The 22,984-nt window shown below is 35.1% G+C and overlaps 1 protein-coding gene across 1 annotated transcript in view; it reads left to right on the top strand.

The window, feature by feature from the left end:
* BOD1L1 (biorientation of chromosomes in cell division 1 like 1) overlaps positions 1 to 19,947 on the top strand; it is a 35,397-nt gene extending 15,450 nt beyond the window's left edge. Inside the window, 15 exon segments of the mRNA XM_084517103.1 lie at positions 1,213 to 1,280; positions 2,461 to 2,530; positions 5,041 to 5,087; positions 6,122 to 6,209; positions 7,301 to 7,380; positions 8,011 to 8,095; positions 9,078 to 9,151; positions 9,820 to 9,895; positions 9,976 to 10,010; positions 11,709 to 11,754; positions 14,682 to 14,716; positions 14,832 to 14,916; positions 15,363 to 15,516; positions 17,214 to 17,357; positions 18,565 to 19,947. Of these exon segments, the coding sequence (XP_084373229.1) occupies positions 1,213 to 1,280; positions 2,461 to 2,530; positions 5,041 to 5,087; positions 6,122 to 6,209; positions 7,301 to 7,380; positions 8,011 to 8,095; positions 9,078 to 9,151; positions 9,820 to 9,895; positions 9,976 to 10,010; positions 11,709 to 11,754; positions 14,682 to 14,716; positions 14,832 to 14,916; positions 15,363 to 15,516; positions 17,214 to 17,357; positions 18,565 to 18,673 (1,196 nt within the window). The 3' untranslated portion in view covers positions 18,674 to 19,947.
* The last annotated feature ends 3,037 nt before the right edge of the window (positions 19,948 to 22,984 follow it).

Genomic DNA, 22,984 nt, shown 5'->3' with positions numbered 1-22,984 from the left:
ATCTAAGTTATGATGATGTTTGCAAGGGATAATTATCATGGAGCTACAAATAGGTTTTGTTACTAGCATGTTCTGAAATTCAGGAGTACTTTTATAGGAAAGAGAATGTATTTCATTTAAACATATGTTCAACATTCTAAGAATGGTAACTTACTGAGTTTTGAAGATTGAGCAACTATTCTTAGTCGTAACTGCAGATTTTCTCAGGGTAGTTTCTTAATGGTAATACTTCAATTCATTCTCTTATGCTGAATTTTGTCTTGTCTCTACACTAATAGACTTGAAATTATCCTCTTTCGTGTTTCTGGAGGAGTTAGTGATCCTAAATAAACAAATGTTTTAGGAGAGCAATGATTTTAGGTGTCTGTTTTTAATATAGAACTCAAGATACGATAGCATATGACGCTATTATGATTTATTTTTAAGATCTATTTTTCTGGAATTTAACATTTGAAGTGAACTTGCATGGTTGCTAGTTCCTTAAAATACCGCATAATGAACATCCTGCTATTTTTAGCCTTTCTCCTTTTTGAGCCTCCAGAGTAGTTGAAGCAGTAAGTTTATGAAATAATAAGTTCTGTAAATGCCATAATGAATTCAAAATTTTAAGTTTGTTAAAATTTTGGAGAAATTAAACTGTGGGGAAAAAAAAAAAATGGGAAAAAAAAAAAGTAGAGAAATACGCCTGTCCTCAGTTATGCCAAGGGACATGGAATGATGTTGGTTAAACACTTCTTTCAAAACCTTTTCCTTCTCACGTATGTCTCGAATGTTAGTTTTTCTGTTTTGGTGTTTCACTGGTTTCTTGTCATCCACTGATGCAGGCTTTGTAAGTACCGGGGTAACAGTAGTTTGTATTTAATACAAAGGTAACTTGCTGTTCGGAATTTTGTGAGAAAATCTGTTGATGTTTTCAAAGGAAAAGCAAGAAAAGCTGAAGTCTGAAGTCCATAAATAAGCTGTGGTAAATCCTGGTAACTTCTATTCTGCAATCTTTTTGTATTTAAGGAAAAACAGAGAAGTACTTGTGTTCTTGCAGATGTCAAGGTTTCTTTTAAGCTGGTTTGCTACAGACAGGCAACTATTGTTTCCATTGCCTACAGGAGGGGGTTGAATTCATGTGCTGGTTCATGAGGGATAGCATCCTACTGTAGCATGAGGTAACTATGGCATAATGTAATTAATAATTTTAACGTATTTGTATTTCATTAGGCAATAATGCAGCTTTACCAAAGTTGGCAGAAGAAGTCGAACTTGAAACTAACTTGAAAACTGAAGAGGTATGTGTTTTTTGTTGGTTTTTTTTTGGCCGTTTCTTGTATGACTACATAAATTTTCTAGGGTTTCCTTACTAAATATTTGATTTCTGTGCAGCAAGGATTGTATTTGAACCTCAAAACATTTAGAAGGTCACTTTTTTGGAATATTTAGCTGCTCTTCTAAGCAGTTGGCATTTAAATTGTGTGATGTCTATGTTACTCTGTGGTAGAACCAATTCCCTTCCTCAGCCGTATTCCTTCCATGACAGTGACATCCGAGTTTGCGTTTCCTTCAGAACTAGTTATACTGTACGTTGTTGTTTCTGATATTACTTGTAAAGTATTCATGTATACCTTGTAAAGTATTCATATATGCCTTAACACTCACAGGTGGCAGTCAATTAGTGTTTTAAAATAGTAAGCATACAGTGCTGTTCATTTTATTGTATCCCTCGGTTCAGAGCATGGCTCAGAGACTTGCAAGCATTTCTGGAAAGGCCACCAGGCACAGGGCAGACAAGTTAAGTGTTTCTGAGCAATGGTTTCAATGCATTGAAATGCACTTTGTGAAAATCCACATCAGCTTCAGTCTGGTGGGATTTACAGAGTTGAGTTCAGTACCGCCTGCTGTACTGTTTACCAGTGTAAGATGGTGGTCCTACAGGCAGTATGGTTATGTTCACATGACAGTGTACCTGAGTTTACAGTGTTGGGATCTGACTGCATGCTGCATAAGTGTACTTACCCATGCATTTGTAATATACAGCTGATCTGCAGCTTTTATTAAAAAAAAAAAAAGAAACAAAGAAAACAGGCATGAGTTGGAAAACGTTCACTCAACTTGGTTAGATATGTATTTTTCTGTATATGTGTGTATGTTTCTGGAGTACTTGTCATGACCAGAGCTCCTTTTGGAATAAGAATTTGCACCTTCCTGAGATTTCTTTTGGGATCTCCTTGTTAAACTAATCCATTCTTATAATACCATTGTTAACTCTAAGGTCAAGCTCATGGCACCGCAGTGTTCAACAGTAATGTATCAGAGCTCTGGCAGTGTCTCCTATTAATATTTGTACTGCTGTCTTAGCTATTGAAGGCTTATCAGTCAAAAGGCAATAGTAATTACTACGTGAGGTAGGGGAGCAAAACAAAATTGTGCTGGATGCCTGTAATATTTTGTTTTCTCTGATTTTGCATTTAGCCGCAACAACCTGAAAGTCCAAGGAGTGAAGAAGTATGTGTGGATCTTCATATTAAAGAGCTACAAAAAGGTGATGTTTATGCTGATAGTACATTATTTTTCATACTGGTTTGATTATTACTCATAAGGGGAATTTTGTAGATTTGATATAGACTTTGTCTAGAGGTCTTGAAGCAAAGCCTGTGGAAATCGTCACTAAATGCTTCTTAGGAGCTCATGTGGCTTTGCATTTGGTTTACAGGAGAGAGCGGGAGGATCAGCCTTTTCTTCCAATATAATACATTAAAAGAAAGGTGGAAAGCACTTAAAGTTAAAAAAAAAAATTAAAAAAATGTGGATTTCAAAAGAATGTTAGCACTCAATAAATAAAATAATGTTTGATGCTCAGGAACAGAAACTTCTGCAACGAGTGGCTTTCTTTCTGAAATTAGAACAACCTTGTTTCTGGTGTCATGACAGCCCCTTGGGGATATGATGTCAATTAAGTAATGTATGACTAAGCCACGGAGAGTTTACAGAAAGTTAAAAAATATATATATATATATAATAATAATAATGGGAATTTTTTTAGTCTGTTTTGCCTTCCATCAGATTAAAACGTTTCTGGCTAACCTCTGAAATCTATCCATCCACTAAAATTTGAATAGTATTCATAAGTAGGTAGTCACCTAGCTAGAAATCTCAGTCAACTCTAGATCTGTGCTCAGTAATTCCTTTTCAATGTATTAAATTAGTCTTAAATGCAGGGGGAAAAAAATCCCTCATTCCTAGAAACACATTTTGAAATGTGTTGCAGTTGTTTGGCTTTCCTATTAAAGCAGAAACACACCCCAACTTTGTTCCCATCCTGATGGATTGCATGCTCCAGATGCTTTACAAAGATGTTTACAACACTACCAGATGAGAGTTAATCTTCAGTTAATGGAGTAACAAGCAAAACTAAAATGAATTCCAGGAGGTACCAGTGATATTGCTGTATAGAGTCCAGAGAGGTTAAAGATGCATTTCCTCTTATGGAAATTGCAGCTGAAAGCATAAACTGAAAGGGTGCTCTATAAAGCTTACTTGTATATGCATAAAAATTTACCATAAAAATTTGCCTTGTGAAGCCTTAGATTCCTTTTTATTCTTGGGGTAGGTCAAATTCATATACCTACTTTAATGGTGTAGTGTATTCATCCAGGTATTAAGAGACATGCTCAACTCACAAGAAAGAAAGTGTAAATCCCAAGAATGGCTTAGAAGAATGTGGTCTTCAGGACACCAGATCTGTGCCACTTCACATCACGCAGTCACCCAGACAGACACTACTTAAATTTTAAAATGTGCACATTGAACTGGCTGCAATAATCTTGTTCCATGTAAAATGTTTAACACAAATCCATTTGTTGTGTAAATCATGTTGGATATGACACACACTGAAGAAAGAATAATGCTTTGTAGCTCTTGGTAGAGATTTTTTTTGCTTTTTCCCCCCACACACAATAATCTCTCTTTTATGTATATATATATATACATATAGCTCAACGTACGTAAAAGGAAGTTGTTTAAAAGACAAATGTGTGTCCTGTCATCAGTATGAACAGCAGACACAGTAGTTTAGTAGTCCAAGCTTCCTTGGAATGTAAACAAATCATTGCTGTTTGAGTGGGTAGGATCTAGCTCTTCATTTGACACTGCTTTAAAAATTGGAAGATATTGTGCAACTAAACAGTATAGCTGTGCATAAATTGTTCCTAAAACTTACAGGTTTAAGAAATCAGCTACAAACTGTATAGAGTTTTATGTAAAAATGGCTTTATTGGATCGTGGGTTTATGTTCTAGCTGAAAGAAAAGCTGGTTGGAAAGTGTTAGCAGCTTTTTAAAATAAAAATACTAATTCATTTGCCTATGTGAATCAGATATAAAGGTGGTTCTTTTTTTGTTTTTTTTTTTTTTTTGAACCCTCTCACAGAGCAGCTTTTTTTTTTTTTTCTCTACTTATATCTATATGAAGTGACTTTGAAAGGTATGGAATTTTTCCAAATTGCGAAGGACTCATTAGTTTCCATAATACGTAATTATTTTCCACGTTTTTGTGATATGTAAGGTTTGGCTCTGGAGTACAGCACAGTCTAGCAATCAAACAGCTTCTGTATGTGCGCTGTCTCACTGCTACAATTGTGCAGACTTTAGTTCTCTGCCAAGCCTGATGTTACAGCTTAGTTTTCAGCATAGCTTACTTCATCCCATGATGTAGCATCTAGGTCTGCGATGTTGGTGACTGACTCATTCAAATGTCAGAAGTGTATTTGCGACTTCAAGGTTCCTGTATGTTCCACAGAACACAGCCTCGTGAATGCCTGTATTTTAATCTTAACATGATTCTCATCTATCTATGCTTTAGAAATCCATTTGCTTTATTTTTGTTTGATGATATACTGTTAAAGGGTAAGGTGCTTGGGTAAATGGTATTTTCAACACTGAAAGCAAGTTATATAGTGTCACATATTTATTTAGAGCCCTTTCAGAGAGGTGAAATAGAAGATATGAAGATATTTTGCTGCTAAACTTTTTTCTATTTTTTTTATTATTTTTAGTAGATTTGCAGCAGAGGAATATTGCTACAGGAAGAGAAACTATTCATGTAAGTTTTTTTGTTTTGTTTTGTTTTAAAAAAGTTTACTATCAGTTTATGCTGCTTTCTTCTTGCTTGCATTACTTCTATTTACATTAAAACTTCTATTTACATTAAATATTCTCTAAACAAAAATATTATTTCTTGTATATGCAGAGCCTATATATGTGTATATATGGAGACTGTGCAGCTGTGTAGGTTGATGCCTCATTACTCTTTTGAATTTACAAGTAAATAAATCTTTTATTGTTGTTTAACGTTTTACAGCTATTTCAAGAGTGTTCTTAACTGTTAGAAGGTAGAAGCTTGTTCCTCTTCTTGAGAAAAGAGGGCAAAATAGGGATTATAGTGGGGCCTTTGATTGGGACTAGAAAGCTGCTCTTTTAGTGCAGTCCACTGTGATCTCACAAGAACGTGGAACCTGTAATTATAATAAGGATAATTGAGAAGATTTTGAAGTGTTTCTTATGGAGCAGTAGCAAGACAGTTTACATAGGTGACAGGTTAAAAAATGTGTCTATAGTTTCTTGAACTTGAATATTCAACTTTTTTTTTAACTTTGTAATATATTATATATAGTAATATATATAAAACATATTATTATACTATATATTATATATATATATATTACGATGTTGTTTGATCATGTTTTTGTTCTAATGAGATACGGATTTTGTTTCTGCTTGTTGGAGAGTGTCCTTCGTTCAAATCCAAATATATTTTGAGTATATTGCTATGATACATTCCTTTTAAAACACATAGTAGGATGCCTAATTAAAACTAAGCATTTTTTTATTAAAAGGATCGATTAAAAAATGTGCAAATACTGCAAGCCAGAAGTGCTTTCATAATAGTAGTAACATTCTTTGTGCTGTAGAAAGAGACAGGTTTTGTAATTCCACTACTTACCATGTTAATGGATATTGTATTTAAAGTAGTGAATAGGAATAACTGTATCCCTTCTATGTTTATAAACTTTATGGGAGAGGAAAAAAGATGGAAAAGAAGGTAAAGAGTTGTCTTTCTTTGTATTTTATGCATAGGTGGAAAACATGGATACCAAGATAACTGAAGAACATAGATCTAAAGGAATACAATGTAAATCTTCAGGAACAGTAGATAAAGGAAAATGTAAGTGATACAGAAATGTACAAATATGTGTAAAGCTTTTCTGTTGCAAAATAAAGTCCTGCTGTGATCAGGCCATAAAATTCTCTCTTGAAGGAAAGACTGGAATGGGGAATTACAAAATCCAAAAAAAATACATCTTTCCAAAACAGCTCAACATATTTGAAATAGCTTCATATACTTTAAAATAATAGGGTAGCAAATTCAGTAGTATACAGAAGAGTATTGTAGCTTTTTTGATCATAGGGGAACAAACTTTCTTTAATCTATAAAATAATTGCTGACTTTATCCTTAAACAAAAAAAAATGGAAGGAAAATAAAGCTAAGGAGAGCTGATCATCAAGGAAATACCTGGCCATTCAATGGACATTGTTTCTTTCTGTTAGACTGGGAAAACCAAAGTTCGAGAGTAACCTTTTTGTGTGTCTAGAAGCAAAAGTTGAGAAGGAAATTAGTCCATTGAACGGCATAAATATTTCTAAGCTAATACATTTGTTCAGCCATTTTGTTGACATAATAATGAGATGATAATAGCTATTTAATGAGACAGTAATAGCTATTTAAACTCTGCCTTCAACTGAAGCAAAAACTTACTTCAAAAAAAGCTTACTAAATTTTTTTGATTTTTTTTTTTTTTTTTTGCAACAAAACAATAAAAAAGGTACATTAGGCTAACTAATTATGTCATTTCTTTGATAACTGTTTTCTTTCTGCTTTTAAGAACGTTGATTTGATGAAGGAAGCAATTTGAAGCCAGGCAGTATTTATGATAGTGTCCCACGTTTCATTAACAGATTTCTCTGGTTGGATTAAAGTTACGGTTGATGTTTAATTTTTTGATACGGTATCAGTAAAATTTCAATTTTGAGCTCATATTTCAAAAAAATAAGAAACATGGAATTCTTTGTTGTAATTATTTTGTGTTCCTGTTCAAAGAGAGATCAGCATAACTTCCTGTTCATAGTTCTGTAAATAAGATGCTGCTTTTTAATATTATTCCAATAGCACTAATGGTATTGCCGGTGTAAAAGCAACATCAAAATCTGACAAATACTTTTTTTTTTTAATGCTTGAACTGTTGTTTGTTTTTCAGGCAACGAGCCGATTGCTCAGGATGTGAGAAAAGATGATGAACAAAGTCAGTGTTCCGAAACAAAACCTATTAACACCAAGGTATTTTCAAGAACACTTTTTAATGTTCTGTAATTGTAATGTAAATAAGACTTAAGTCTAAGTTTTTATTTCTATAGCAGTTTACTTTAGGAGGTATTTCCATTATTAAATGATAATTAATTTTGCATTGTGTTGAACGCAAAATGAATATAGAATACTAATTCTATATTCTTTCATGGGGTCAACTGAAAAAAAAAATTGCAGAGGTTTCTGTTGTTGTACACAGTGTAGTGACCAAATATTTTTGATCTGTGATGAACCAATTTGCCCAATAGTTAAGAACTTAGGATCCCATGGAGCACTGTGGGAGGCCAGCTCTCCAGTCAGTTCAGCATCTTTATGTTTGTACTGATCTGAGATCAGCAAGTCCTTGACCCAAGTCCTGTATTTGCACAAATCCCCTCCAGGTCAGAATAGGAACTTAAGGAAAAATGGGTGTTCATTGTAAGAGTACATGCAGAATATTTTGGATTATCTTGCCCATTGATTTTAATGAAGGCTCTCAGCATCAACATTTTTAAGAGATTACAAAATAGCTGTTTTTTTTTTTGTTTATTTTTAAATCCAGGTAACTGACAATTTCTTTAATTTGTAGTAAGTTGCTTTTTTCTTTGTTTCAAAACAATGCAGGAAGTTACTTCAGGTGATACAGCAGAAGTGTCCAAAGAAATTGATGCAACGCATACACTTCCTAGAAATGCTGTGGAAGTAAAAGGTAATGAAAATACAGTCTTTGCAATTTAACCCATACTGAATGCTACTTTCATCTGAATGATTCTGGGAGCAATGAGAAATTCAGTCCCAGTCAAATACTTGCATATAGAACAGAAAGCAACTAGAGAATATTAGTGCTATCAAATACTACATTATTCTCAGTTCTTTTAATGGTGAGTGCAAATCTCATGTTCCTGGTGATGATAGCCTGACCCAGATAAGGAGTTACAGGGATATTACGCATCCACTTCAGTATACAGCCTGACTAGGGAAGCCAATTGCAAATACATATTTGGACAGGGGGAACAGCATGTTCAGAACATGTGAAAAGAATAGCTTCTTCCAACTCTAACCAAAAGTAAGTAAGGGTTTATTGGGGCAGGGGGGGTGGAACACGTTCACAATCAAAAACAGTCCTGTCTGTTTACAAAGAAAAAACAACAAAGAAAGAGCTTACAAGCTACACTGTTGTAATTGACACATTAAATAACGCTTTTTAAAAAAGTAATAAAAATAGTGTGTCCACAGGGCTAATAGTGACTTTGATGTAACTAGAGTCTGCCTTTGTGTGAATGATGTACCTTTCCTAATACCAGTTTGAGCTAATAGTTTTGTCTCTCCAGTGAGCATGTTTTAAAAAAAATCTGAAGCTGTTTTTGCAGGGAGCTTATATCCTCACTATGCTGTATACAGCTTCCAATTTCATGGGATGTGGAAGAAAATTATACAGTGGTTTGTTGAACTTTTTTCACCTTAAATTAAAAGTCACTTCTAACTCATCTAGTGTTAGGGAAGCATTTTGGCAGTTCAACATATTGTTGCTTCAAGGCAAAGTGTTGATTTCCAATGAGTGTTGATAGGGAAGCTGAATTTGGGGCAACAGAATGCTTTTAGTCCAGAGACTGGCTTGTACCTTTTTTGTTGTCTAACAAAACAAAAATGCACAGTTTCTCTTTTTTTTTTTCCTGTGTGTTTGTGAGAAGATGAATCCAGCATCGAGCAGGAAATGTCTGAAAAGATGAAGCAGGGTCTAGAATCAAACGAAAATTCTGTAGAGGTGAGTGGTGTTATTCGTGATAACTAATTGGGATAATATAGGTTCACGCTGAAAACAAGTACTTTGTATTTTGCTGACAGCAATATTAAAATTTTGACTTCACCAACACCATAAATAGCTGTGAAAAGAAAACAGGACACCTCTAGACTGAGGGATTGTACACTCCTTTCTTGTAAATGGAAGAGTCTGTTGCTAGAGGTTTTCAGCCTGTATTTATTACTTGTAGATGTCCTTCATAGTTTAAACTTAAAAGTTTTTGTTTTTTTAACTAAAGACCCTCTGTATATAGGTATATAAAGGTGTGTGTGTTTATATACATATATATATATATATATATATATATATATATGTATATGTATATGTATGTATGTATAGGTTTATAAAGAACTTTACCAACCTGTATACTGGGATAATTAGGACTGTTAAATACCACTTCCTTACAGCCACAGAAAATTTAATACAATCAGGAGTTGTCTTGTTTCCTTTCAGCTATGGATTTTATAAACAGCAGCATCTCTTACAGAACCTGCCTCGCCTATATTTTTAAACAGACAAGCATTACTTCTGCAACTAGCACATTGTGTTAGCAGCAGTCTTTATATTATATTGATCAAATGCTGAATGTCAGTTACAGTAACTAAAATACTTTTGTCCTTTATTTTTCATAGGAAAATCAGCCTGTCATAGTGAAACGGAAAAGAGGAAGGCCTCGTAAATACCCTCTTGAAGCTGCGCAGCCTGGTGGTAAGTAATTCATAACACCTGTGTGGGAAAATAATGAAAATAGTAACGTTCAAGTTCTGAATTCATATTTCTTCCCTCAGGTGGGGAGTCAAAAGCTGATATGAGCAGTGGGAATGTAAGTGCCTTTATTTTGTTTGGGTGCATTTAAACATATTAGCTCAAGAACCATTATTCTGTTTAATAGTTAATGGTATTTCAGAAACATTTTATGGAAAACTTGATAATTGATTTCAGTCTAAGCATACAAAAACTATGAAAAATATATCCTGATATAACTGAGTTTGGTAAGCAAAATATACTTTTATGTCTGAACATGTTAAATAACAGGATTAAACAGTACAACGTAAATAATATAAATGTTACACTGTCTAGCAGTATACTTGTGCATGTGATCAGAACTTCATCCTGCTTACATGCCTTTTGATTTGTGCTGAGGGTTATTTTGGCCTAAAAAAAACTTCAGTTTTTCTTCTCTACATGAGCCTGTTTTAATAATAGCATATATTAACTATTAATATCTTAAAGTATTGTGCAATCCAGTTGTGTTATCTACATTACAATGTGTACAGTAAACTCAGAATACAGAGACGTGCTGATAGTAATCTAAGAGCTCCTGAAACATCTCTGTCTACTAAAGCTCAGCAATATCTTGATTTCTTGACCCACATGACGTGCAGCCACTGCCAACTTTTCTGTTCAAAGTGTTTCTGCAGTCCAGTTGGATTACAGCACAGGGTAGTAATGGATTGAGGATAGAAATATTGCTTGGAAAGAGATGATTAAAAAAACATAAATAAAATAAAAAAATAAAAATTAACACTTAGTGAAGCTGGTGTGTTCTGCCTGCTTGCCTGGTGAGGCAGGAACTGGGATGGTTGTCAGAAGTCTGGGGAATTTAGCAGGTGTTCTCATCTCTGCTTGTCCTGTCCATGCAGTGTTTCAGGCAGCCCTTTCAGGGTCCTGTCCCTTTTACAGGCCTGGTAAAACTTTGTTTCAAAATTCTAGTAAATCTTTTTCCTAATCATTATTTTTCAATATCAATTTAATGAAAAGTAATTTGAAGTGTTGTTTTGATTTCAAATGAGAAATAAAACTAATTTTAAATCCCCTCTGGGATATATATACCCTATCATATTCAGTACTGGAACTGAGTTGTCTTGTTCTAGTTCAACCGTTGAACTGTCTTGCACCTCCAGGTGATGACCTATAGATGTGTCAGTCAGTTACAGGCTGGCTGCAGGAGGAACAGCTACTTGCCATCCATTTGAGATAATGGTTCTGTAAAGTGAATAACTGTCTTTGCAAGGCAGTTTTTCCAAGGTTGCATTGAGAATCTGTTGCTACTTCAAAGATGGTATAGACATCTTAGTGTAGTCATGTAACAATGAAAGCAACTGGATTTTGTTGACATTCATCATAGGAGATTATGTAATTTTATATAGCTTTTTCTGTATTCTGAGTAAATACAAAATTCTGGTGACTACAACTTGCAAATCTGTGTGTGATTACATAAAGTGACTGCACTAAACTTTTCTATGTATCATTGAGAATTAAGTTTTCATAAATATATTTCACTGTAATGACTTCCAGTGTAAATTACCACATCTGGTTACTGAAACTACTGTCATTTCATTTGTTTGTGGGCAATTAGGTACAAACTTTCTGCATATTGGTTAGAATGTTTGTGTTTTCTGGATTTGCAGTTATGTTTTACTAATGAATGGAAATTTCTATGTTTATGTAATACAAACCTGGATTTTCCTGTTTTTGTGTGTGTGTGTTTTGTGTGTTGTTTGTTTGTTATAAATTCTAGCTGCAGCCTCCAGCCTTTGCAAGTAAAGGGAAAAGTCCTCAAACAGGTAAGCAAATCATGGGAGAAATGCAAGGGGGTGCTCAAGACCATCAAATGGGTCCTTCTTAAACATCATCTCTCGCAGTCAGTATTATCAACTTGTGAAAATACCTGAGTAAACAGAACAGTGAAGACTTATCCCTAATTCCTACTGAGGCTTTAATTTAAGAAAAGAACAGCATGTCGAGAATTAATTTCAGCAGTGCACCTACAGCTTCAAGTGTTGAGTAATGCATTGCTGAATATTACCCAAGCATTTGTGTGTGGCACATGGTGCTGTTTCTACTTATTTTCTATCATACAATGAATATCAAAATAAGTTTTCACATTAACTGTTTTAGAATGCTTGTAGGAAAAAAAAAATAAGTTACGTTCAGTTAATTACATTATCTGTCAATAAGAGTCTGAAAAGGTCAGTGGCAGCTTGAAGGAGTACTTCTTTTCCTTTTCTAAAAAAAAAAAAAAGTAAACATTTTCTAAGATGATCACTTAACTTTACTTGGTAATATGCTTCTAGTGTTTCAAACTAAAGTCAAATATAAAGTGAGATATTTTTATATTTCCCTTCCCTATTCAAACACCTGCAATGTAAGAAGTAAAATGTTGCAGTTTTTCTGAATATTTTTAATAATTTATTCGTGAAGCAGATAATCAAAAAAAAGTTTGTAGACAAATACAAACATTCATGCAAGAAACCTGAGAAAGCAGATCTTCAAAACAAACCTTCAGGACTTTCCAAAAGCCTAGGTTTCTACAGAGACATTAATCTTGCTGCACTGTACATATGGACTATTTCCTATTTTCACTGCATTTCTTAAATGTCAGCTTTAATCCATATGCTTCAGAATTGTCTCTGGAGGGCTAGCTGGTGTGTGGTACTTGGTTTCTGTCAACTGCAAAAAGAACAGACAAGAATGTGAGAAAGGTGTAAAACTACATTTTGGCTTGCTTTTTATTAAAAAGGACAGACACTTGGACTGTGTACTTAAAACTTAATTTAGTGTGTTAAGTAACATTTTGTTTTTGAGGTAAAAGGCTGTTGATGTCACAGGCAATATAAAGTGTATGAAGTGGATGAAATATCTTGTGAAACTTTTCATCATATGTTAGCATTCATGTGAGGATTGGAAAACCTTTGGCAGGGAAAAGAAAACAGTGGAATCCCTTTGTGCAGTCCATTTAGTCTGGTAATTTTGGGATGTTCTGTACAAGGTTTTGCGACAGAGATGGATTCGTGGGAAGCAGAGAAGTCGTTTTCAGTCAGGACAACTCATACAGTTGGAGACAACTGGTTTCTGAAGGCAACGTCCTTCCTTAGTGTGCTTTTCCTCTGTACATGCTCAGCAGCAGAAAAGCTTCTCTGGAAAACTCTTCTTGAATAAGGAGAAGTAACTGATGCTGAACTTGAAACTAAAATTATTTTGCACTAATTAATGCTTGCTGCTGTAAAGTTGGTAGGATTTTTTGTTATTGCTAATCATTTTTATACTTACTTTGAGGTAAAAGTACCACATTTTGTCACCCTAAAGGGAAGATTGTTTCTTTTTTTTTTTTTAAAAAGAGCGTCTTGTAGTTAAATGAAATCTTCTTCAATCACGAAATATTTTGCTGTAAACTTGCCAAAACTTACCAGAATTTTAAATATCTGTCTTCAGTACACAACAGAATTACAAAATGTTTTTTATATATTAGACTTAGTTTATGTAAAACAGTTAATGCAGTGGAGCGTCCTATGTTTTATTATGCTTCTTCATCAAATAGTTACACATCCTTGCAATTCATTTTGTTTGCTTCTGTGTAAAAGCTTTTCCTCATAACTTTAACAGCACAACTCAAAAAAAAAAAAAAAAATTGTGTGAATTTTAGAATATGTTTCTGCTTTGAGATCTGGTTTTGATCCTGAGTTGACATTCTTCTGTTCTTACTCATCTGGTCTAATTAGTGATGGATTTAGAGTTTGTGGTCTCTTTTTTTTTTTTTTTTTTTTTAAGCTTTCTTGGAGGAAAAAAAAGGCAATTTTATGGCATTAAAAAAAAGGTATAAAAACATGCTTTTGTTTAGGCTGCTACTCTCCTTCCACAGCTGTGGATTTTTACCCATGCAGTATTGCAGATAATTCCATTTGGCAAACCTCAAAATTCATAAAATTATTTTTCTTACCACAGAGTTAGAGTAGAAGCAGTAGCCATATACCATAGAGAGAGGGCAGATTGGGACAACACAGTTCATAGGGTTTGTAAATGTATTTTAACATGCACAAGCCGGTCTGTAAGAAGCACTGAGTTGAAAAGCTGGGCCACTTCAACAGAGGAGGTCACCTAATTTGTTTGCTAGCTATTAGGTATTATATATACAGGTTTTCAGTGTTGCCTTTTTGAGCTACAGCCATCTTGGTGCTTCACCGTGGGTGTAGTTGAGCACTAGAACAAGGTTGCCCAGAGGGACTATATATGTAGTCTATGGTCTTAGAGACTTTCAGAATTGCATTGAACAAGATCTTGAGCAGTAAGATCAGGTTTTCAGTTTAGCTGTGCGTTGAACAGGAGGCTGGACTAGATGACCTCCAGAGGCCCCTTCCATGCTAAATTTTTCTGTGGTGCTGTAACTGATTGACAGTAATTAAAAGGGATAAGTAACTTCAGTTTTTCCATTAAAATTAAAAAAAAAAAAAAGCATATGCAACAAAGTAATAAATATAGTATCAGTCTTATAAAAGCCTTACTGCTTAAAAAAAAAATATTAATAAATCATTGTCCCAGTCTGTGTATAACAAAATACAACAAAGCCAAGCCAAATTCTAATTTAGAGACTTTAAATGTTTTCTGACATCGTGTTGTTTAAGCAAAGTTGACAGAGTTCAAAAGAAGTTTGTGGTTTTTAACTGAGTAGCAAAAGATTTGAAGTTCAGGATTCAGTTTTGTTCTTTCTTTTTAGGTACAGACTTATCAAATAAGAAAGAAACAACAAATGTAAGTGCAAGCATTTTAATTTTGTAAGTCTGTAAGCAGTATGTAATGAAAAATGTCTGTCTTCTATTTAAATTAAATTGTTCTTGCCTTACTTGATTGTATTTTATTTCTTCAGGAAGATGAAGCTGGGAAAGCAGATATGGCTGTGCGTAAAAGAGGGAGAAAGCCCAGGCGTTCTCTGGTTCAGTCAGAGGAAACTGGTAAAAACATGAAACCATGCTATTCCTAACAGAATGAGGAGATATTACTGTGCTTTTCTGTATACTGATAGCAACAAGATAAGCTTTATTCAATTTTCCTTTCTTGAGGAAAAATCATTGAGTTACAGCTAGTGTAAATATTATGTAAATATGTGTAAATTGCTGTAATCTCATGTCAAAATTGCTACATCCCAGATGCTTCTATAAAGCCTCATGAATTTTCTATGAATTCTGGCTATGAGCTGCATAAGTAAACTGTTGTGAATGTGTTAGCAAGATTAAGTCAAACAAGTGTGAATTAAAAATGTTGAAGCATAAAGGAAATGGAAAAATACTTACTTAAAATGGGATTTGTGAATAGAATACCTTTTCTAAACTAAGTGTCCATATCCTTTTGGAGGGCTTTTGGAAAATTATAGCACATGTGTAAAATTTTACATGGGCAGAAACGCTGGAGCCAGAAAGAAAACGTCGAAAATTAACATCTTCTGAAGAGGAAGTAAGAGAGCAGGAGGAAGGGGAGGAAGAAGAGGAGGAGGAAGATGATGAAATGCATTCTGGGTCCACAACTAGACCAGCCACAAGATTAGAGGCTCAAAGGTAACTGTAGAGACACTGATAGCAGATTCTTGTTTCTACATTGTTCTCAGTTGTAGATTTTGTTTTTGTTTTTTAATTGATTTGAACTTACCAAATAATTCCATATCTAATTCCAGTGCCATTTCTCTAGGGATGTAGAGACAAAAGGGGAGGTTTCATAGTAAGGGGAAAGAGCCTCTTGTTTCTTCTGATAACGAAGAATGGAAAGTCTTATTTGGAAGTGGAGTCAGGTCTTAGTATGGCAGAGGGTAGCTCTCATTCTAATAGTGAATAACAAATCAGGAGGGGCAAGGTTTTTTGCCTTGATTCAGTGTTACTAGGAGACAAGAAACTATTAGGGCCACAAAAGACACACTTGAATTTGCTAGATGAGAACTGATCCTGCTGGCAATCTTCGTCCTAGGGATGTCTCAGAAGATGTGTCTGAAAGCACTTAACTCCAAAAGGTAAAAAGGGACCTCTGGTATGAATCTGCCATTTTTACTGTTTGGTATTCAGAGTTGGAACAAGGCAGAAATACATTTTTCAATGTCCATTTCTATTTCCAAATGTGACCCAAGTTAAATACATGAATCAGCAGTACTGTAGGACTTAATTTATCTGTTAGCGATCTCCAAGCTCGGGAAAATAATCTTACTGCAAAAGATTGGTGTACCAAGAATGATTTCAAGAAGTCATTCTTTAGTATATGTACCTTTCTGTTGGCAAACTTAATTATATAGAGGTCATCCTCTTGACTTTGCTTTGTGGAATCATAGAAGCATGCCAGTTTTGGGAAGTTCTAATCTGCATAGATACCTTCCAGAACAAATTGGATTCCAGGCATTGTTTTGTGCTCATGGTGAGATTTCTGTAAATCCACCAGATTTATGTCTTTCCTGAGTATTTTGTATTAGGTGTTAGCCTTTGGGGCTTACTTGAAGCACTGTTCACAGAGTAAACTCCCGAGTATTTTGTATTAGGTATTAGCCTTTGGGGCTTACTTGAAGCACTGTTCACAGAGTAAACTCCCTTGAATTTATAATTTTAGGTAGTAGTTACGTGGTCTTTTCTTTTTTAATATAAACCTGTGAAGATTACTGCTTTGCAAGCAACAGTTCTGTTGTGGTAAAGGTAAAAGGACTTATTTTTATCTCACTTAACAGTTAACTCTAAAATTGTAATAAATGTTTAGATATCAGTGTTTTCATTTTGATTGCTTTTGGAAACACTTTCCTTTAATTTATCGATATTTTTGTTATTTCAGTAACCACCTTTTCATGTTTTGAACTGATGGGTATGAAGGCTAATATGAGTTCTTTCTCTACACTGGATAAGATAATTACCTTTCCTTTCACAGCTTGTTCCCCTTGCTTCTTTTATTGTTATGCTGGTACTCAAAGATTTTTTTTTCGTACATGGGCATTTATGTACCAGAATTACTGTAGATTTGAAACTAGGGTTTTTTACTTGGTTATTTGTTAAATATTGTCAGTAAAGCAGTCTTTTTGATTCTATGTTTTGGTACAAAAGTACATGTCTCTGGTTGGTACTTTGTCTCAAATCATGCAAATGTTTTTTCAGTTTCTTTCAACAATTTTGATTTACTTGTTGCAAATGCTGTGCGGTCTTAATTTTCCACACTTGGAATGCAAGAAGAAAGTGACTTGGTAAAAGTATTTTGTTATATATACATTCATCATTCTTTTGTATTACAGAAAGCAGCCCAGCAAGCCAACCACACGTGCAACTTCTAAAGGCAGCAGTCCAAGTTCAGTTTCTCCCAGAAAACAACAGAAGCTAGCAGTGAAAAAAAGATCTCCAAGTGATACAAAAATTACTAAATCTCCTCCATTGACACAGTAAGTATGAAAGTTAAAGCCACTTTAGTTTGGGTATTCACTATATCGATCCTTTCTTTGTATGTAACATACTGGTTCAAAATCTGAACTGCAGTCTTAACGTTGCTCAGTTCTGGTCTTTTGTTTTATATAAAAGCTTTCAAAGGATTTTTTATTCTGTTTACATTTTTCCTTTTTTCTTCCTTTCTTTAACATTTGCAAGACTAGATTTTCTCTGTGTGTGTGTGTGTGTGTGTGTGTGTGTGTGTGTCCTTGGAAACCTCTTGGGAGAATTTGAATATGCTGTTAAGCAATATTTTAACTTGAGCTCTGGTTCTTTCCTGAATGGGGTGGGGGAGAGGGGAGGGCAGCTGTAGTTCAGGTTAAAGCAACATGCTATGTCATGGATCTAAAACTTTGAAGATATTTCTGAGATCAACTGGTAAGAAAGGAGAAACTTTGAGGCCTTATACCAAGTTCTGAAAATACTTCCCTTTCCCTCCTTCCCTGGTGCACTTTTTTTGAAGTTGAGATCACTGTGTACAATCCAAAGGGAGCAACAAACATTGCTATTCATCTTGTAGTTTACCTGTAAAACAGGCTATATGCCAAATACATTCAATTGTCTTCCACTATGAAGCGTATGAGTTATGTTTTCAAACCAAACATCAAGAACAGTGGCAGATGTGTATCATGCACTGATAGGTGTCGCAGTTCACCTGATGGTTATGAATGGCCAAGAGTTTAAGCTGCACTTATAATTGGTTGCAGCTGAAATATGGTGGGCTTATATATAGATGCTTCAACAGAGATAAGGATACGTGGTGTCAGCCCTTTATTCCCTATTGTGTATGCAAGGCTTGAGCCATTATTACTATTCTTCTATCTTTGTGAGATGGTAGCAGATAGTGTAGTTTGTTATATATTCTGTTGTAATCCACCAGTCAGTCCAAAAGAGAAGAGGAAGGAGCCCTAGATTCTCCATTTGGAGCACTCTCCAACATATAGAACTAGTATGCAGTACCCTGCTAAGATGTGATGGGATTGTGCAGGGACTCCCTCGGGTCTGTGCAACTAAAACTGTAATGTTATATTAGTAAGCTTTTAAACAATATATCCTGATAATTCATCAGAGATGGGCAATTAAGTTCTGTCCAGGATTGTGCCTGACCACCCTTCTTGTTTTTCAGGTCCTACCATTGCTAAAATAATTATGATGTTTTTTTAGGTTAAAGGTGCAGTCTACCAAGCGTAAAAGGGAAGGCAGCCCAACAGCAGTACGGAGAAAAGGCCAGCAGAAAACAGAGGAGACACCGGTAAAGAAAGCTAAACGATAATCTTTACCAACTAGTACTCTTTGTGGAAGAGTCAAAAGGAAGAGAAAAAAATCTGTGCTTCTATTTTTTTTAAAGCAAAGGGATTTGCACGTGCTTGTTTCAGAGCTCTAAGTTAATCGATGCAGTACTTCTAAGTTACATTTTAAACAGCTTTATAAACTATTGTTTATACAGAATATTATGTACATTTATTTCAGATGAAAAATAAGTTTACTTTGTATCTGAATGAAAAACAAAGTAGTTATATATTTTATCACTGACTTGGAAAGTTGGGGATACCCAATGTGACATGCTAATGCAGATGCTTCCAACCCACGAGGCACCCTTGGCCTACTAATACACTTTGTACATAAACTTGTAAAAATAGGTTGTATTTTACTCTGTGTATGAATCTAATCAATGATGGACATTTTATTTATTATATGGAAAGCATTGGTCTGTAAACTTTAGTATATACCTTAGGTTTTTTTAATTATATATTTTACATTCTATGCAGATGTCAGTAGGAAACTTTCCCTCCACTCTACTGGGGTTGTCTAAAACCTGAAGTTCTCTAAAATATGCTCAGACAGTTGGTAAAGTATTTTTCTCGCATGCATTGAAGTAGTTTAGCATAGTGAAAGGGGCTTGGCTCCTTTCGGTTCACATTTGTGACAAAGTATAAAACTTAAAATGTAATCTTACTGGATTATATTTTCACTCCTGAATTTACTATCAATCTCAAGAAATAAATTGTACTAGGTTACATTTATTCAGTCAGCCAGCTCTACCCTGAAACGAAACAAATTGTTTTATTTTGCAAGTAAGCACCTGTTCTTTCAGTATTTGTCTCTTTTAACAAGGAAGAACCCATTGAAATCAAATGTCACTTCTCCTAACGATAGAGCTTCAGCATTTTATGTTACGTTTTATACACAGGTATTAAAAATAGAACCTGGTATTATTGCCAGAATCTTTTTTTAATGTATATTAACTCTGGTAAGAGCAAATGTTCAAGTGAAGTTGTATATAAAGTTAAACTTTTCTTATGATCAAATGTGTCTCTTGTAATGATGTGATGAGTTGCCAAACAATCTGAGATTATTTTAAGTGTTTTGTTCATATTCTGGTTTATAATTACAAAGGATTCTGGGGGGTTGGAATTTTCCTTTATTTTTTTTCTCTTTTGTGGGTTGTTTTTTTTGAACTTGTTGTAAGGCAGATGTTTCCGTCAGATATTCTGCTTGGTTTCTTACTGAGATTTTTGTATAAAATTATAAAATGTTTGCCAAAAACCTGAGTTGCCATATTTTATTATCTTTTAATCACATCACTTTGAAAACTTGTTTTTGCGAATATGTTTGGTTGGAGCCATGTCTGTAAGTAATGCTGTACCTGATTGGTGTCCTACAGGTAGGACCTTCAGGTAGGGACAGTTTACCAGGCCTAGTACGCTATAGAGGCAGGTGCACATTTTTTTTTTTTTTTTTTTTACTTTTTTTCCCCAAAGCAAACTTGAGTCTGAAATACAAAACCCCTCTGCTCTGAAAGTTAACTTCTTTTGATCTCCACCTCAACTCTGCTGAAATATATACCTTGCTAACATATTACTAATATATCCCTGTACATGACTAACAGTGATGTATACATTAATGTATACTAAGTGTAATGTATACCCACTTCTTCACAGGAGTTGAATGTCTTCCTTTTCTTCCCTTTGCCCCCTGCAGCATACATAAATTAAAGTTGTAGGCTTCTTCTCAGCCTTCATTCTGTATGTCTAAACAAGCTGAGCTGTTTGTAATCTTTTTTTTTTTTTTTTTTTCCTCTTTTTTCCGATCAGTTCTTTCTAGGCTTTTGATCATAGCTGGAGTTCTCTGTATCTCTTCCTGATATTGTTTCCTTACACCTGAATTCAGCAGTGAGGCTGCTCGTGAGGTTCCTAGCAAACCTCCCACTACACTGAATGTCTGCTGCTCGCTCTCTCTCTGCTGGTAATACTTCTGCCACAATGCAGGTTACATTTGCCTTTTTCACAAGCACGTCTGTTCTTGTGGCTTATGGGTATGAAGCTCCTGCTTAAAAGTGTCAGAGCCTCTTGACTGTCTTTTGCCTGACAGAGCAAGAGAATCTGAGCAGAGAAATACAACCTTGAAGATCAATGACAGCCTTTCAGGGCTAACCTAGAAGCTTTCTTACTGTCCTTCCCCACACTATATATTTAGGTCAATATTTAGGAAAATCCTCTCATCTGTGGAGTATATATTTGATCATTCATTACATTATTTCATAGTCTGAAGGCATTAAAGGAGTTCTCTTCCTGCAAGAGGGCTGCTTTTACTTAATCTCTAGAGGAGGAAGAAAGTGCAAATTCCCCCAACTATTTTAACTTTGGCAAACTCCACTTGCTTCATGATGGACTGCTGGCTAGCTGTCGGTATCTCTTCTTTTTTTTTTTTTTTTTTTTAGTGCAAGCTACTTAAAAGTTCTTTACATCTCTCTACTGCCTTAAACCTAAAATGCTATGGATTCACCTACTATATAGTTTTTTAATCACTTGTGTAGATTTGGGGTGGAATTAGTCTGCTTGTTTTAACCACCTAAAGGATCATCAGTAAAAGGTCAGTTGCAGTTGTCATTTTTTGATAGGGTTTGGCAAGCTAGTAACTCTTGCAGCTGGTGACATTTCCATCTGGAACCTGATCCAAAGTCAGTAGGTGCACTCAGCAGCTGGAGCAAACTTTTTATTGATGCTGGCAGATCTGTGAATGCCTCGATTTTTCTATTCCAACAGCATCTCTAGTAACATCTCTCCTTAGTTGTGGTTTGCTTTGTTTTGTTTTTTTAATCTGCTACATCAACCCAAAGTACAGACATTCACTGTTTCTTATCTCTGTATGTTCTAGGGGCATCACATGTTCAGATCTGTAGCTCTGGCTCCATTCCCTCAGAGGCTGAGGAATTCCCTACAGAACCTCAGTAAAACTTTTTACCCTAAAACTTTGCAATCCAGAGCAGCAAATGTTTCTGGCCATGGTGACAGTATCAACAGATGTCCACTTGATGCAAGTCCAACACAGGCTCACGTGTCTCAATACTAAAAGTGGTCAAATTATGATACCTGCCTTGAGTTGTGCAATGGGAAAAGATCATTTGCCACTCCAGACTTTTACCGCTCCTTGCTTTTGGAGGAGGTAGTGGGACCTCTGTGGTGCTGAGTGAGTCACTGCCCCGAAGCTGGGATGTGCTGAGCGACTGCCACATTTCCTTCTAAAGCAGTGTTTGATTTCCTTGGAGCTCTACCTGTTTATATTGTAAAGAGTGAATTTAACTGGTGGATTTTAGCTCTCTTCCCATTGAAGTCATTCCATGTGAAATGTTTTCATTTTTAAGATCTGATGTAGACATCTTAATGAAGTAAGCTGAATGCATATTCATATACTCCATATAATTAATCAAAGCTCTTAATCCTGGCAATTTGTAATATTACCTTTGGGGATTATCGATATTGCTGCTTAGTCATTTTGGATACCAGCTCAGAAGACTCTTATCTTCGTGACTTCAACAGCTTTCCATCTATTTCACTTGCTTGTAGCTGCAGTTCAGAGGAAATTGCCTGTGTCAGCCTTCTGCAGGTTTTGGCAACATCTTAAAGATACCATGCCTGTTTATTCCAAGAGATTCCTTGTCCCAGCTGTGTACGTCACACTCCATTACTTCCATCAGCTTCTCAAAAACTCTGGGTCTGCTTCAAGCAGGGTGTTTTTTCTACTAAAACATCAAAGTTTAAACACCAAGGAAATTCCATCTACATTCTAGTCTTTATTTCCAGATTCCAGTGTTTCACCAAAATTCCTCTAAAGGTTATTTCTGACTTAAATCCATTCTCTTTCAAATCTCAGCTCTTAAGCTCTTTACCCTTACTGGCTTTATGGGGGGAAGAAAAAAAAAAAAAAAAAAATCCAAAAGGAAAGCATAATAAAAATATAAACATCTCTGAGGGAGTCCTTAGATAACTAGTTTAAAGATTTAAAGCTAGGAATATAACGCTTGCCAAACAAATGTGGAAGAAAAACATAGTTTGAAATGGGAACAACTTACTAGAGCAGGAGTAGATTTTTGGAACTGAGTGTGCAATTAATTAGCCAAAGGTGTGGTTTAATGGTCGGAGTAGTCAGGCTGCCACTAGAATGCACCTCTCATCTTCTGTCTTCTTCTGCCCCATGGACGGTACTTTCTTCCATGGCAGCACCGAATTGTACAGCCACAGACTGCTGGATAAGGAAGCCTGAAATTTCCTCTACAAAACTGCAGGTTATTTTTTAATGTGGT

Source organism: Aythya ferina, assembly GCF_964211825.1.
Source record: "Aythya ferina genome assembly, chromosome: 4".
Lineage (NCBI taxonomy): Eukaryota > Metazoa > Chordata > Aves > Anseriformes > Anatidae > Aythya > Aythya ferina.
The sequence above is the reverse complement of the archived record's forward strand: the minus strand, read 5'-3'. Positions and strand labels throughout refer to the sequence as shown.